Source organism: Sturnus vulgaris, chromosome 8, assembly GCF_052056855.1.
Source record: "Sturnus vulgaris isolate bStuVul1 chromosome 8, bStuVul1.hap1, whole genome shotgun sequence".
Lineage (NCBI taxonomy): Eukaryota > Metazoa > Chordata > Aves > Passeriformes > Sturnidae > Sturnus > Sturnus vulgaris.
This window is the reverse complement of record NC_142250.1, coordinates 26,241,948-26,259,917: the sequence shown is the minus strand read 5'-3', so window position 1 is coordinate 26,259,917 and position 17,970 is coordinate 26,241,948. Positions and strand designations below refer to the sequence as shown.

Sequence of the window (17,970 nt, the reverse complement as noted above, 5' to 3'; positions counted from 1 at the left end):
AACAAAACTGAAAAGCTGGAGAAGAAGCAAACCTAGCAATTTCATTTTATAGTCAGCTGTAGTGCTGATGTTCCTTTAACACTGTCTAATGTCGCTTTGCTTAATCTTGTAATGGTGTGCCCCAGAAACAGAATGACATCTGCTATTTTGGATAGGTTTGGTACAATTATGCCTTTTCCACTATCTGTGTCTCATTTCTTTCAAGGATATGTAACTTCACTTTTTCTATTTAAACTAGAAAAAGACTATAAATTTCTTCTGCTGTGATATAAAGCTCAAATTACAAAAGACAGATCTCACAAAATTACTCGTTTGCATTCTGAATATGGAGCTTGTCATTAGAAAGATGAACAATCTACATTCTTCTTACATTTTCTAATGCTAAATGTTTTCCAATATTAAAAACACATATTATGGCAAGCACCATAATCTGTTCCACTGCAGTGCAAACAGTGCACACCTCCCTAACAGAGCTGCAATAGTTAGAGATGGGAGTTCATTATTTTATTTGCCTTCTGTCAGAATATTGCTGATCCATGTAGTTACTGCAGTTGCAGAGATGCAGTTGGGACAGCATCAGTGCTTTTCTCTGGGCAGTTGCACTACACTTATATTGGACTGATCCTAGGACTGCACTGCTCCCAGCATTGTTATACTGGAAACAGAGGTACAAAAAGCTCTATTTCTATTTTAATCTGTTAAAAAATGCAGGCAAGCTCCAATTTCATAGCATTTAACTTGGAGATAGTAGCTTGCTGCCCAAGCTGATGTGGATAAAACTATACACTTTCCTTGGGAGAGGCAAGGTCAGCAAGTCCAGCTCTTTTCACTTACATCTCACTAAGGAGCAATAGCCCATTTTCAGGTTCTTTTCCAGTGACCAAGGCCAGAAAAGCCTGTCATGGTCACAAACACAAGAAGTGAGGGGTTTTCCAACTCTGCACATTTCATGCATACAAGTGTAGATTTATCTAGCACAGGCACTGGGGAGCTGCTTTGGGCTGAAGTTGTGATCAGGCAGGGAGGATCTTTGCAGGGCATGCACAGCACCAGGTTTACACAGGAGGTCTGTGTTCATGTCTGTGCTCTGTCCAATTCAGCATGAGAATGTGATTCTGTCCCTCTGGGGAGACACATCCTTGCTGCCCTGTTTCAGAGCTCATTGCAAACAGGCTGCTTGCCCTGTGCCACACTGCCAGAATTACTGATATGAAAGGAAATGCTGGTAGATGATGTAGTTTTACCAGCAGCTCAATGACCTAAGTATGTTTTCCTTCTAACGTACACAGGAGCATTTAATCTCCTGCTTTACTGGGCTCTGTTTGACTTCACTTACCATTATCACAATGACATGTTGGTGGAGAGCAGAGCTAGCCATGGATTATGTACAGTACCCACAGCAAATGTAATCAGGCTGAATTAGCAGGGATTGAATCTCAGGCTCTGGGAAATAAATTGCAGTATTACATTTGTCTTCTGTGAGCCTTTAACAGCCACAAAACACTCACAGCAGAGGCCTGTGGTCAACTTCAAACAAATTATACAAGGCATTTCATACTGTGATTAAGGTGAACTGGACCCTGCAGACAGACGTGTGTGTGTTCACAATTTATCTTTAAAGACTGTCTATAAATCCTAAAAAAGAAGGTGTTGGTTGGCTTTTGAGTTTGATGTGGAGGAAGGTTGTTTGGGTTTTTTTCGCTGTTACATATGAGGAGGATTTGAAGCAAAATGGAATATAAGTATACTTAAAGTTATATAACAGTATAAATAGAAAGGAGCATTTTTAAATATTCTTCATTTAGAATAATACCAGGAATTACATCATGTTCTCAGAATCCATCTTTCCCTGTCTGACACTGACAGCAGCAGAACCATGGTATGGTACATACTAATGATCAAACACATCCTATACTTGGTCTAATATACACACACAAAAAAGTAAATTTGATCCTGAGAGATGCTATTTCAAAGCTTTTCCCTCCACACCTTCCAACTGTGACTTCCAGCATTTCAATGAAGTATGTCAGCTAAAAGAGCTGAAAAAACAGCAAAAATACCAAGAGGCCAGCTCTCCAGAGGTCTATCAAATTGTGTGAGCTACACTGCCTTTGAAAGGGCTGGAGGACAAGGAAACCTTTCTCCTGTTGAGATGGTCAGTGCCATGCTCTGTGAACCACTGTGTTTCCTCTCTGCTCGCTGGCTTGCCTCTCACATATAAGCCTAGGAAAGCAAGGGCACCCCTCTTTTGGGAGTCCATCATCCCAGAGATCTAACACACAGAAAAGGGCATCAGATCTCTTGTCTCCTGCTGGCTATGCCTTACATTAGCTCAGCCCAAAGCACCTCTCCTCTGCCTTCCTTGATTCTCCTAGGTCAGTGATGACTCTTCTGTACTTTAGTGGAGGTCCCTGAGGCTTAATTCATTATCTGAAAAGAGCTTTGAGACCATCACCTTTGAGACCATCACATGAAGGGTGTTAGAGAAGTGCAAGGAGGTTAAGTCTTGTAACTCATACCCATGTTCTCTGTTTGTGTCGTTGCATGTTTTCTTTTTATAAAACCAAACTTTGTACGTCATCCTACAGCAGGGAGGGAGCAGTTCACTCCCTCTCCCATGATGTATCTACCCCCCTTGCATTCTTGTGCACAAGGTTTGGAAAAAGGGGTCCAACATACCCAGCAATCGAATTTGTATGATGGTGCCGTGCAAAATGAAGAGCATCCAGAGGGGCTGGGAACAGTCCGTGCACACCTGCATGCCAATGCCGGCACCGTTGTGGCTCAGGTGCAGCTCCCCATCAGAATTCACCATAAATCCCAGGATGTCTCCGCTCTGGAGGGGCACCACCACCCGGCAGATGGCCCAGAACTCCTTTCGGTCGAGCAGGGATTCGGGGTTATAGGGGAGGTCACTGGGGCGCAGGGTGCTGGGGTCACAGGACGTCACGCCGTAGGACAGCGTCCCCGTGCGCACAGTGTTGGACTTGTTAATTTTGACAAAAATGGTTTCGTTGATCCGAAGGGGTCTGCTGGTGAACACCACAGTCCTCTCCTCCCGCGGGTGCTCCAGGCGGGCCACGGTTTGGTCGTCGAGGATTTTGACGTGGGGTCCCCGGAGGTGGTGGAAGCGGAGGTCGCTCTCCAGCTGGGACGGGAGGAGGTGGGAGTGCTGGGAGTTGAGGGAGTTCTGCGGGATGGGGCAGGTGGTGGCTGTCACATGGAAGGTGTCCTCCTGCAGGTTGAGGTCACACAGGCTGACCGAGAGGCGCGTGTCCTCCGTGTCCCGCCGCAGCGATGGCCGGCGGATGGCCGTGAAGGAGCGCGGCCGCAGGCAGTCGGGAGGGATGAGCTCACTGTCTGTGGGGAGAAAGAAACGAAAAAGGGGTCACTTATGGAGGAAATTAAGATGTCCAGGAGCTTGAGAAAATACGGGGTTGCTTGATATGTTTAAAAGGGAGAATCAGAGACTTGCTGCCATTAATAAATTTTCCCCTTTGAAATACGGGAGCAGAGTATCATAAAATGTATTTGCAATCAATTGCTGTTCTTGTACGTTCCCACCAGCAACAACATTTCCAGCTTCTGAGCAGGCAGACTCAAAATCAATGGCAAGAATTACCCAAGGGAGGCTCTCCTTGGAGATGGAAAGCAGAGGATAAATATCTGAAAGACACCCTCAACATACCAATCAATATCTATACAGCCTCCAAGTTTTCATGCCCTCTTTATTGTCTACAGTAATTCTCACAGACTTAGGAAATAAATGTCTAGCTACACATTTTTTTTAATTTAAAACAAATTGCTATGTTCAGCTCTATATTATTAATTGCCATATGAAATTTAATTAATATTCCTGTCTATAACTAATCATTAGTGTTCTGGTTCTCACTGCAGAGCAGTACAGATATGAATTTTACAGTGCAGAATTTGAGAATATGCTGGGCTTTAGAAATATAATCATTTATTATTTGCAAGCCAAATAATTAAAATTCAAATCCACAGATATATAACTAAAAAGATGATTCTCAGACACTGAAATCCACCAGTGGAAACAAAATTGCACCTTATCCTCTTTGTTAGTATACCTGCTGCTTCAAGAACTAATCAATTTATTTGATTCTTTTTCTGAGGAACATGTTCCCCTGTCTTTAATGCTGAAATTACTTATATTTAATACATCCTTAGCTGTGCTGCTGTCTTAGAAATTTTAAAGAACAACATACTGAGAAAAAAAACCTCATTAAAAATTATAAGGAAAGCTGAGCTAATGCAAAAATTTGTTCTTACGTCCAACTTTCTTAACTCTGAGAAGCATGAGGAGACCATTTTCACTTGTGTGAACATTGAGTATGTGGGAAACTGCTGAGACGGTGTAAGAAGCTGTGACCCAACTGGACTGAAGTCTGTTGTGGCTTTGAGCCCAGGTCCAAATAGGAGGAGGAGACACAACCCCATATAACACAAATCAACACACCAGAGCCCAGCATGGGACAGGCTGCAAACAGCACAAGGTGCTACAAGAGGAAGAGGCAAAGTTGTCCCTAAAGCATATTCTAGGCCCTTGCAGTGGACACCTCTTCCAGCCACATATCCTTGGGATTTTCTTTCTGACAACAAAGAGCAGGACATCAGGTTATCTGAGGATTTTCCCAATGGGATGTACTCTCTCCCAATACACAAGAGTAGTAGCTGTGTACTGGTATGCCAAGGAATAATGCCAGCTACTGAGTAGCCAACATCTCCTGCAATATCTGAGGTCTGACTAACAGCTTTTCCTGTCCTCCTCTTCTGGGAGTCCTGACAAGAGCACACCCACACAAGGTTTGGCTTCAGTAGAGCTCTTTGCTTTGCTTAAACTGGATTATTCCAGGCTCCTCTTTAAATAAACTACTATTACAAGGGAAGCAGAGTCCTAAAATAAAAATGGGCTTTGTTTCTCATATTTGATTTTCTGCATACTGATATTTCAGCCTCTCAGAAGTTAATTGAAGAAAAGGAGGAATAAATAAAATCAGAAATTACCCCAAGTAATCTAGAAGTGGGTCGCATTAATGCTTTGAAATATTTGGGCTAGTATTTGCATTCCAAGTGCTCCTGCTGGATAGCAGGACTGGACTTATTTTATCTTCCTTTAACCGGAAACCTACATAGGAGAACAAATTAATACTGGCAGCTGATGACAATCCTTTTGTGTAGGTGAATGGATAGAGATCTTTCTGAATAGGAACAGAAGGTCCTCTCTATTTTATTCCCTGTAACTATGCATGTGCAGCCTGGCTGACAACTGTGATGTGTGGGTAGCTTGCAGCCAGGGTTTTGAAACAGCTTGTTTTCCACCAGGATGCTTGCATTTCCCTTTGGCTGCTGGACAGAATATCTTTTTCCATCTGAAAAGAGGTTAAGAGAGATGGAGTTCTGCAGACAAGACACATGGCAGTGACAGCAAACCAGGGTTACATATCCAACCGTTTTACTTAAATCCCTCAGTAGCTTGGATGCACGGCCACCTAAGGAATAAGATGTCTCTAGCATATAGAAGCGATCGTGACACCTCATTCATTAATGTTTGCAAATAACCATGGAAGAAAGGATTGCAGTTTACTGGCTTCTGAAGTATGTTTGTGAAAATTTAGAGATGAGTCTCTAAGAGATGCTGGCCCACATCACAAAATATCCTGCCAGAGGAAAAAAATCATCCCATTGAATATAAATCAAAACAAAAGTGGGATTCATCTTTTGGGGTAGTAGGTAGGTTGGAAGAAATGTAGAATGCCATTTACCCACAATAAGTGATAATGGCCAAGGGCTGTGAAAGAACAGTTCTGGTGAAATGTGGAACAAATGAGGTGACTTTGACCACTTTCTTTCAGAAGAAGATGCCCAGAAATTAGTTGTTTTCTTCCTCTAAAGCTTCAGTTCTCACTTTTTAAAACAGACCAAACGAGTCATGCTGAATGCAGATGAAGCTCTTCATGCTGGAGTGGCCCATAACACAGCCTTAGCCCTGCAGAACATTTACAAGTGATCTTTAATGCCTACACAGGAGAGACTCCTTTGTGCAGGAGCATTTATATTTACAGAGGCAAATCTGGGGGGCACATCAAACAGGCTGAATGACTTCATGTGACGTGACTGTAAGACACAAAATGGGTCCAACAGCCAACAACCAAGGACCACCCAGCTTCAGCCTGAAGAATTTAGGAATCATTCCTCTCTTCATTAAACATCCACAGTTATAGAATTTCTTGTATAAGACAGTTGGCAGTGTTTCTTTGGGAAAAGTGACTTGATGAGAGATCTCCTTGGGTGAGAATAGATGGACTTGTGAAGACCACAGCTGTCCCCAGGCCACCAGAGCAAGCATAAACCCAGTGGCTGGGACACCACCAGGAAGCTGGCCTTGACCATGGCAGCTCAGTGGAGCTGGCTGCTCAGGTAGCTTTCCAGAGAGGATTTGCTGAGCTCTGCACCAGTGCAGTTACGATGTTATTTCTGGATTTTGAGACTTAAAGTTTCTCATAGCAGTACAGACAAAGCCAAAGTGGAAATCTACTAAGTGCAGATTTTCTGCTCCTCAGCTGGAGAATCTGAAACACTGAATTTAAAGGATGCCTATCTTCACAAATGCCTTTGTATTTTTTCCTAGCTTTGTTTTAGAAAAAAAGTAAAGATGGGTAATTAATTTATCTAAGTAGAAATGAAGGGCACTTGAGCAGTTCAGCTGCCTTCTGTTTTCTTCTTGTTAGTGGAGTTTGTCTGCAAAATTCAGATTTTCAGCAGTTGATTCGTTTCAGATAAAATAATTTGAAGTATCTTTCTCAGCCCAGAGGGCTTCAAAGCTTTCCATTTTCCTGCTCAGAGGGCATGGAAGAGCTTCCCACGTTGTGCAAGCTCAGTGCAACTGCAGCAGCACTCTAGAACAGCTTTTACAAGGAGCTGGTGAGCAGACAGATGCAGCTGAAATCACTGCACTCAGATCAAAAGTATTTCACTATCACCTTTCTTTTGAACCAGTGCCAAATATTGTCTTCTCAAAATAATTTATTTCCTCAAAACATGTGTTATGTTAATATGTAGAATACGTATTTATTATAGAGATCACATGCACACTGAATACACCAGCATGCACAGATCATCTCATTCCCACACACGCCTGAAGGGGATGTGCTGCTGTCAGACTGTCAAATCATCATTTCCCTCCTCTTTTTCTTTTTCAGCACTCTCTGTTATTGCCCAAAGGCTTGACTTTCCAAGGTCATGAGCAGCCAATATTCATGCACCTGTAAAGGATCTAAGACAGCAGAGCAAACTCAGCTGGATGCACACACAGGCTGGAAACTCAGTCTGTGTTTAACTGCAGCTCAGGGGACACAGACCTCCTCTTGATCAGTTTCCTGAGATTGGTGCAATCCTACAACCTCCATGAATTGTAATTCTTCAGAGTATGAGGTCTGCAACCAGTCTCCAGAATGAGTTATGGAACACCTACTGCAAATAAACCAACTTTGAGACTTACTACTACAAAAAATAACTTATAATTTGGGGAATGAGACCATTCTGTGAGAACCGTAAGAACATATCCTATTTCTAAAGATCCTTCCTCCCTCCCAGGAGAGAGAAATGCTGAGAAGTCAAGGAAGTGCCTAATGATTCCTTGCATCTGGAGAACATTTCTGTCCTCAACTACTAAGCCAAGAGTAAAAAATTGGCAGAGCCAGAACTTTGCTGGTATGATGCCTCCCTTTCTGTGTGAAGACTCATGGTTTTCCTTCCTTCTGTTCTTTGCTTTACTTTTTCACAAGTGCAATTTTCTTCTCTTAATCCCTCACTTCACTGGGTAATGGTGTTTTCAGTGAGTACGGGAGCTCATGGAATAATTTCCATGACCGAGGAACTTCAGGGGTACTAAGCTACCAAAAGACACGTTGAAGTCAGAGGCCCCTGCAAGAATATTCTGCATAAACCTGCACCTGCAAAAGGATATATACTGTGTTATTCCAACCACATTCAAGTGGCTCCATTCCCACTCAGGAGTGCAGATGAAGGCTCTTTTTCCCACCACCAGCTCTACCTGTCACAAGGAGTTACCCAGGGAGGAGAGCTGCCCTTCCAACACCTGTAATCTTGCAGTACCTCCTCTATGGTCTACAGCAGAACCATGCACCAAACAGTCCATTTGGCAGGATTTTGACACTGCAGAGAGAGGTGTTTGAAATACGAGGCAGATGTACCATGCTGTAAAATAGCATCACACTCAAGGGCAACTAGGAAAAGCAACCAGTCATAAGACAAGAAACAAACCTGTGCTTCTGTCACTCACAGGCTCATACTCCCCATCGTGGGAGTGCATTATTAATCTCAGCTGCCTTGTGTCGTGCTGTGGCAGTCACTGCTCCCTTGCTGGCTTAGTACTGGCAAGCTGATGTGCACTGCTGGGGGGCTGCCATGCTACAGTACAGAACAATTTCTGTTTGTTATTTACAGCCCAACTTCTTATGTACTTTAAGGTGACTGAGGGTTGAAAATGTGGTAAAATTGAAGCAACTTATATTCTCATTTATCCCTCCTAAAGTAAGGATGGAGATCACTGCAACTAGTGGCAAGGAGTAATACCTGTTCTCAAACTCCTTTGGTTGCCAGCTTGCCTGATGTGTGTATGGCATCCAGCCCACAGCATCACCTCCAGTGGAAAGAAAAAGTGCATCTGTGACAGGGTCTGGGAAGAGAAGGACCATTCTGTAGTCCTGAGTTCAAAATCCACCCAAACTAATGGGTGACTGGAAGCAGATGTTCATGCAGCCTGCTGTACTCATGGTGTAAAGACATCCTCACCACTGTGGGATGCTTTGCTCTAGACTCCCTCAGTCTCTGCCATGTGTATCCTAACTGCTTTGTTGTAGCAGGAGAGTGAAAATTATCCTTACTTTAAATAACACAGGAGAAAAACTGAGAAGTGAAGAATGCTGAAGCCCTACTCACAGACATTAAGAGGTAAAGCTGCACTCACAGAGAATGTCCAAACTGCTTTTCCCTGCTGGCCATGTGAGAGGAGATACTTATAAAACTATTTGTTTTTCTACGAACTCGTACTCTCCATGTGAGGTCTGGAGAGGAGACTGCGATCTGCCAGGCTCAGCATAATACTGCAGAGACCCATGCTCCCAGCCAGGTCCTTCTGCTCTGATGCTGCACACAGGTTCTCCCCTTACTGCTTGTACTGTTAAATTGGGAATTTATATTACCCAAGGCCACTCCATTGTGTTTATTTCTTATAAACCATCAGGCGCCAGAATGCAGCTTCTCGGACCATACAATGAAACCACTTTCAGAGCATTATTGTAGCATGTGGGAGGCAAATGTTTAAAATCCCTCAAAGGAATGATTCAGACTAAAAACCTCTTTTGCCATATACTTAGGAATTCACTTCTACAAAGTACATTTCTCTTTATGAACAACTGAGAAATCAAACTGCCTGAGTTATTGCCTCTGACCAACCATTCCTTATTGAAAACACCCACATCAAATCAAGGACATCAGTTAAAATCTACTTACACAACATCTTGCTCTGTGCATTTCACTACTTCATTGACAGTATAAATATCCCATTTCAAACGGAGATGCTCCCGTTTGCTCTCACTGCTCTGGCTCCTCTCTTTTCAGAACTACAGCCAACAGACAATACCACTTGTACCAGATATTTATGGAAAATGCCAGGCTGATCTTTAAGAGACAGTAAAATCTGCTCTGGGGCAAACTGCACCTGAGATCAGAACCCAGCTGCTGGGCTCTGCAGCAGAAGACACTCCTCACCATGTAAACAGGATATGTAAGAGGTGAGTGGCAGGCAGGAAGAATTAATGGTCTTATTTTATAGACTGGAAACTGTGGGATGGATTGAGCAGTCCAAAGGGATAGATGGCTCCTCTGGCAGAACTCTCAAGTGAAGCCCCTTAGGGTTTAGCTCAGTGCACAACAAAATCACTCCATTTTCCATGGTATACCCTCTCATTTCCTCATTCTTCATCAATGCCTTATTCTCTATCTGCTGTTCCTCTGCTTCTGTGTGCAGGTTGCTCTTCTCACCTAAAAAATCAATCTTCTTGGGACTCCTCATCCACTAAAGATCCCAGTGGCCAGCATGGAAACCACTATTCCAGAATTTCTCCTTCCCCAACACACCAATTTGGTATCACCACACAGTCAGTGGAGAGCAAACACACATTTCATGTGCCTCAACGTGGTAAAAGCAGGAGTTAATTGCTATGTGCAAATATTGGCTTCTTGCCCACTGCAACCTGGAAGGCAAATTACCTGGCATTTCATATCAGCCATTTTCACTGCAGGAGTGGCAGATATTTAAATCACCTGAGTCCATTTGTTTGCCTGTGACCAACACAATCCAAATCAACTTTCTGACAAGGTACTCAGATGTTTTTTTCCAATATTGATTGAAGCATTTGAGAGACATATCTACAATAACCAAGAGGCAGAAGTCAAAATTCAAGCCAAGAGTTACAAAGAGTCCAAAGCTGAAGTTCAGTGCGAGAAATAATTCAGATTTACACTGAAAATTGTCACCAGATTTTAAAGGTTTACAAAAGAAAGCAGATCATTGACCCTGTGGAACCAATTGCAAGGCTACAAACTTCTGCCACTTTAACAGAAATGAGTGGGAATAAACAGTGCTTACGTTCATCTCCCTGGACTCATCTTTGCTTTGTGTTTGCATTTACTTGGATAAAAATCAGCATTTCTTTACAGGCATTTTGGGAGATATTGAGCACTAAAACTATTTGGTTTGCATGACTCAGTTTTGGAGAAGTGATAAAACATGGGATGGAAGAGAATAAACCTAGTCTTTAGTTGTTACCAACAGCAAGGTGTTTGAAAAATTTATTCTGTAGATCTGGTAGCTTCCTGTGGCCATTTAGCACCAAATCCTGCTTTGAGGCAATGGTGCTTTTAATGCTGCATCAGGCAGCTGGTATCCTGCCAAATGAATCTCAGGAAAACCCTTGGGATCTGTTCAGAGCACTTTCCTAAGAGCACAAATATGCCCTTGGTTTGCTGTGACTATCACAAATTTCTTTTCATGGGTTGTCCATGTTGTACCAATAGTACAGACAAAAGATCATAGCAAAACAAAACAGAAAAAACCAAACAAACTATCTGGATTCTAAAAGGCTGTGAGCTCATGTGCTGCCAGTTTCCAAGCTGAAATATTCAGAAAGGGAAAATAAAAATCCCTGAGCTTTAGAGAATTGTGGCTGTTTTTAAGCCAGAGTGAGCAACTGCAGTTCTCAGGCCAGCTTAGTAATTGAATTGATCTGCATATTCTTCAATAAAATCTAAGGAATGAAAGCATACAGTCTTACACATGGACCGATAAATTATAGTTTTGGGGCATGTATTATCTAATAAAGTGCTCTGAACCATTCTGGTTTATAACAAATATTCATACAATTCTGCCTAACATCTGTAAGCATGTCAAATTGATTTGCACATGTGAAACAGCACAAAGAGCATAACTAGCCTCATAAAACTGAAATAAATTACTTTTCTCCTTAGAAAATATGAATGTTCTGAAAGAGTCTGACAGTAGGTTATGAAGAACAAACTTCCATATGTGTGTTATAGTTATGTATTTGTTTTCTTTTCCACAAAAGCTGATGCTCAGAGAGAGTATTGGCAACATCTATGTTGCAAACACCACATTTGAGTTTCATTCAGGCTTTTCATTTGGGGCAAATTCATTCTCCCCAGCCAGCAGTTTTGAAGACTGACAAAAATCCTTCAGGTTGAGGATATGCCTATCCACTGCCACAGCCACCTCTGGATATTGGTCCCTGGTCTGATTCCCTTTATTGTGTTCATGAGCTTTCTAACTCCCCTTAAAGACAGAAATACGGTTTGAGCAGAAACCATGTGCCCTGGGTTTTGTGGAGACAACCTAGATCCTGTTATTCACTCTTTAACCCAACTCCCACTCACGTATGAAGTCTTTGAACTGTACTCTCACCCCAATCAATGATTTTCACCTCCATGCCTCAGGCCTGCTAGACTCCATGATCAATTATTTTTATCCCTCTTGGAAACCACAGGAAAACAATCACCACTTTTAGGACCATACCAATGTTATTTTAATCTCAGCCCTGCCTCTCTCTGTAGGGCGACACACATTTTCCTTCCATTTCCTTTGACTATTTTTACGGATGGAAAGCCTTTTTTACTTGTTTTAATTATCTGTAATAGACTTAATTCTCCCAGGAGACTGTGAATTGTCACTTTATCTGATGTTTCCTGAACTTTAAAATGTAAATTTCTCTGTAGAAAAGCTCTGAGTGTTGTTGTGTTTTTTTCATTCTTCATAGGAAATTAGGGCAATAACTGCAAGTCTTTACTGTCTAACAACTTTACAGAGCTGTCTTCTCATAGCTGTGACTCTGTTGCTTACCCTGGCATCATCATCCCTTTTACCCTCCTATCCTCCTAGGAATTTTGACCCTCTTATCTCACCTATTCAGGTAAGATCACAATTGCATGCAGTGTTAACCCCACAGCTTTACCTCAATGTGCTCTGTAGCAGATTGCTATGGGCCCTCCCACAACCCTATTTGCAAACCTTATGTTACTGTGCAAATGTTCCCATAGCATCCCAGTGCTCACAGCCAATTTCCAAGCTGCATCATTCACATTCCCTCACCCCCTGAATCACCTGACAGCAATTTTCTTCAAAACAAGCACTTTCTGCCTCCTTCCCATTTATCATCCTCCCTTCCTGCATCTATCCTTTTTCCCTCACTTCCATTTACCCTGTGCCTTCAGGCAGCCATGGAGATGATGGCTGCTCCTGCAGTTTCTCCCCACATTTCCCAGTGTCAGGCTCCTGCCATCACTGATGGCTTTGCAAAGAGCTGCTGAGGGAGAGTTCAACCCTGCAAGAACCTCTTTGTATCTGTCAGGGTCTCTCCAAGGGCCAGCGTTTTACCTAGCACCATTGTTTATCGAACTGATTTAATGCCATTGGGGAAGACTCAATTCCTTAGGAATCCCAGGAGCCTGGGCAAGCTGCAGTCCTGTTTGGTTCAGAGAAGCACTGCTAAATTATAAACTGCCTGGACATCACAAGGATTTTGCTGCTAACTCACCTACCAGGGCTAAAAGCATATTTTCCAGTGAAGATGCAGCCTGTGAAATGCAGTAATAATACATAATATTTCATATCCTGCCTGAAAAGAAAAAAACAATTTAATTGTGAAGATACAGCATTTTGGGCTAACCTGAAGCAGAGTGTTCAGTTTATCTAACTTCCTTTTATAAAAACAAATGACTGTTGGACCAAGAGCTTCTCCAGTTGGTTTCTGAGGCTTGTTTGGAAATCACTGTTGCCAAGGATTTTTCAAAATTAAAATGTTATTTCAAGACTCAACATTGAAATACAGAATTTTGAAAATAGGGAAAGAAAACAGCTAGAGTTTGCCAAAAGTATTTCAATTTTTCAACCATGACTAACTAAGTTTACAGATATCTCTCCTCCTCCAAGCTGGTTCCTCATCTAAAGATCCAACAAACATATATCTGAAAGAATGCACATAGTGCTATTTGTCCTGAATATTTGATTTGTTTTAATTCTTTTTAATATCTCTTTCTTGGAGAATTTCCACCCATAATCCAGCACGAAGGAACTCTCAAAAAATTTCTGACTCATTTTCCACATGTACAAAATGACAGTACAGCCATTACACCCCATTCACCTCACTCCTATTCCAGGGCTGGTCGAGTATGTGGGATGCACTCTCACAGCTGTTCATGGAAGCACTAAATCAAGGCCTTGTTTGATGAGCTTGTTTTAAAATAGCACAATTGCTGCTGTCAGCACCAATTCAGGAAAGTTCTGTACATGTTTAGGCATGTTCCATGTCACAACAGCACTTCAGCATACACTTCCTCTAAACAAGTATTTACATCCCACTGAAGGCAACAGGATGTACACATAAGCATACCAGCAGTCCCAAACCAGGAGCACAGGGTAAGGTTTAAAAACTACATTCCACAGAACCAAAAAAATTCTTTACTAAAATACATTTTCCATCTGTCCCCTTCCATTGTGCCAGTGGAGAGAACAGCAAAGGAGATTTCCTGAAGCTAAGCCTAGATCTTCCATTCTACCTGTCCCTGCTGGGCAAAATTATGGGGGAACCAGAGAAAGAGTCCATGCTCACTTCCACCAAGGTATATAACTGAGAAAGTCATCTCTTTAACAAATTCTTCATTTATTCTGTTATGGCACATGCCCATTAGGCTTGTGGTTTCTTTAAAAATTATTTTGATCCTCTGATCTAAAAGAACTAAAGAGCTGAATCTTGCTACCAGATTTCAGCCAACTCCTTAAAAAGCAAAAGACAAATTTCACTCTCACCTACCCCAGAGAAAAGCTTCAACACCTTGGCTATCAGTAAAGATCATCTGAATGCATTGATCCATAGGATCCAGATCATTTATCCACTTGTCCAGTTTCAGTTTGTTAACTATTCTGGTAACCAGTACAGGGATGACTCTCCCAAACTCAAGAATTTGTCATGCCATTAATTGACTCATTTCTCTTCAGCTTCTGCCTCCTTCTGCATCAAAGTTTAAATAATAAGTTTAATAGTTGGTGAGAATGTTATTGTGAACCTTTCTACACGTACTTTGAACTGTTGTAGGAAACTATCAAACCCTTGCTACATAATAATAAAAATTGAAGTTTGATGTGTTTACATGAACCAAAATGTCATCACCAACACAGTAATGCCTTGCTCAAAGGAATCTGGGACTGATCCCAGGTCTCTCTGGGACCTGGATATTAGAGCAAAAAAAACCTCTCCCCACTGTGCTCAGTGCTGTCCCACTGTTGCTGGTACTGTAAGAACTAGGACTTTATAAATGTCTTTGTTTCCAAGCACAGATGTAGTCCAGTGATCAGAGCAAGAGCCTGGATAATTCACATCAGCACCCATTCCCACAAACCACAGTGTGCTCCTGGGAAGTCACATAGCTAAACCTGTAAAAGCATTTCTGAAGGCAGAATAAGCAGAGGATGTGATCAAATTCTCCTGGTAACTAAAACAGAGAAGAAAGGGTTACTACTGGCTGTATTTCTGTTCTGTGACTTTTTTTATATCAAAGTACGCAAAAGAAAAAAAAAAAGAAGAAGAAATCCCAATGAGGGACGGAGATGACTTAATGCTCAGGAAGAAGCCAATGGCCACCTGCAGAAAGGGCCTCAGGAAGTTGTGCACACTGCTCCAGGCTGGGAGAAGCCGTGTCCCCAGACCCCTTCTCTGTGTCCACAGAAGACACAGAGGACACAGACAGTGGTTGCCATAGCCACCCCTTTATGTTCCAGGCTCATGTTTCTCTCTGCACAGAAATATTATTTATAAGGTGGCTTAGGTGTGCCTTGTGTCTGACAGTTAAAAATGGGAAGTCCCATCCCAGGGGATCTTATGGCCCTTATTAGACATAACACAGCGAGAGGGTACAATAAACACAGGGAAGAGGGTCAGGGCAAGATGGTGAGATTCTGCCTATATGCCCTGTCAGCTCTTTATTCTTCTTGTTAAACACTGTGAAGGTTCTGCATTCCTGCTCATTTTTGCAAATGTCCTGCTGGTCTGTTACACTGCAGCTGCTCAGGGATGACACAGCCCTGGCTGGGATGGATTCCTCAGCTTCTCCAGGCCAAGCTGAACCCTCCACCCAGGAGCTAACAGCCCTTCTGAAGAGCTGTGAAGTCTGTGAAATCCCTCCTGGCTGAGTATCCTTCCCTCCACTAGGCCACGGTGCTGAACATGCAGGTCCTGCTCCATGCTGCCAGCAAGGAAAATGGGCTGCTCTTGGCAGTCCAACCATTTCCAATGGGGCCTGGCATCTAGGGGAAAATAAGGATGAGAATTTAGTCCCTAAACTGGCATGGAGAAATCATGGGGTTCATCAGGATTGCTAGAGTAGGCAAAGAGACACCAAGTCACTACAGCCTTCTCCCCACACCCAACACACCACACGCTGTTACTAGCAGGGGGACAGAGTGACAGCACTGAGAACAGAAATGCTGTCTGTCTGCTGGCTTGCTGACAGCCAGCACAGTGCATCTGGGATGCTGCATCCTGCTGGGGAGAGGTGAGGGTCACCCCGTGCTGCAGGCTCTGCCCTCCAGCTCTGCCACATCAGCTCTGTCTCGTCGGCTGCCTCGCAGCTGGAAGAGCTGCCACAGCACAAAAACTGCCCTGTCTGCATACAAGTGAACAGGGACTGCCACCATGGCCCAAATCTGCAGGAACAGTGATAAATGACAACTTTGCTACCCACTGCATTTCAGTGATTCGTCCTGCCAGAAGCATTTCTTTCACTCAGGTCTGCCAAAGCTGCTGCAGTCACCCGCACTCTCACAGGCTCAGGCAAAGCCAATTCTTTCCCAAGTGAGTTTTGCAGCACCTTGAAAATTCCTATTTGTGAGCAACGTGAAGCAAACATATAAATAACAGGATAGCTGCTGGGTTCACTTTCACATCTACAACAAACAAAACACTTTTGGAGTTACCAGAATTTTTAACCATAGGAGAAGCTGCTCTCACAGTGGCTTTGCTGGGGCACAGACAGCTGCAGCACCTATGGGTGCAATTTAGAAAGGCAGTGTGGCTCATGTGCCTGCCTCATGCTGCCCACTGCTACATTAACCCTGCCAGGAGCTCCCTAAAAGCTGTGATTAGAAGACATCATCCTTCATCTCTGTCCCCAGGAGGACAGTCACATCCATACTCATGTCATCCTGCTAACAGTTGCCCATACCCCAGAGCCCAGTTTTGGGAGGTGAGTCCCACTCTGGGTGTCAGGGTGGCCCTTTCCAGAGGCACCAGTGCTATGTCAGTGTTCACGGTCCATTTGAAATTAGCCATCCCAAAGTAACCTCCAGAGTCACTCTCTTCACCTCTCAGCCCTCTGGGAAACCCTCGTCTCCCCAGAAAATCTGACATTTCTTAATCTTGGCTTGTTTTCCAGGTCAGCAGCCTTGTTCCCTAGCACTCCCAGCCATTCAGCAAAGGCGTGTCAAATGCTGTCGCTGTCTCTGTGCCTGTGTGCCATCCCGCTGAGCATGCCTGCTCGTGGGCAGCTGCAGGCAGAGCCTGGACCCAGCTCCTTTGGCAAAAGCTACACACACACCCAGGGTACACTCTGCCACTGTGGTACCTGCCAAAACACCTCAAAGCCATTACCAGCACAGATACTGCTGGTCCGAGAAACCAGCAGGAGGGGAATGTGTCAAGGAACAAGGAAACAAGGCACGGCCAGGATTAGCCACTGAACCCTGCAGATTCCATCCATTTACAACCCTGGGCATCCCAGTGCCATGCCCGTGGCTGTGCCTTGCCTGCCTGCACTGCACAGCCACCTCTGCTTTGCTGGAGATTGCAGCCCCCACAGCTGAATTCAAGGCTGGGCAATCCAGGACCATCAAGGAAAAGGATCAGCATGGTGCCAGACAACATTCACTGCAGAAACTTGACACTGCTGCAATGAGAGCACCCAAACTTCAGCTTGCCAGATCTGAGGCAGTGCTATACTGAGATTGACTGCTTTCTCAAAAAAAAAAAATTCCCTAAATTAATCTCCCTTTATTAATTGTCACCATTAGCCCAGGCAAACCTCATTGTGTCAAGCCATCTAACTCTGTCCTGTTATAGATCCAGGTCACTCTCCTGCCCCCAGAATTTCTTAGGTAATTAAAAAAAGGTCACTTTTTCCCAAAAAAGAACAAGACACCTGTAAATTCATGTGCCTAAGCAATTCCCATCATCAGACTTCATTTCATCCCTAGACTGAAAGCACAGCTTAGGCTGCAATTTAAAGCAAGGACCATTTCTGCCTTGCAGCAGCTCAGCAGCATCATCAGTTTTCCTCATGCAATGAGAGTGTAAATGCTCATAA

At 43.4% G+C, this 17,970-nt stretch overlaps 1 protein-coding gene across 4 annotated transcripts in view; it reads right to left on the bottom strand.

The window, feature by feature from the left end:
• NEURL1 (neuralized E3 ubiquitin protein ligase 1) overlaps window positions 1-17,970 on the bottom strand; it is a 145,123-nt gene that overhangs the window by 14,135 nt on the left and 113,018 nt on the right. For all 4 annotated transcript variants that reach the window (XM_088169289.1, XM_014883806.2, XM_014883805.2 and 1 more), the window contains exon 4: window positions 2,680-3,360. In XM_088169289.1, the coding sequence (XP_088025415.1) occupies window positions 2,680-3,360 (681 nt within the window). The remainder of the gene's footprint in view (window positions 1-2,679; window positions 3,361-17,970) is intronic.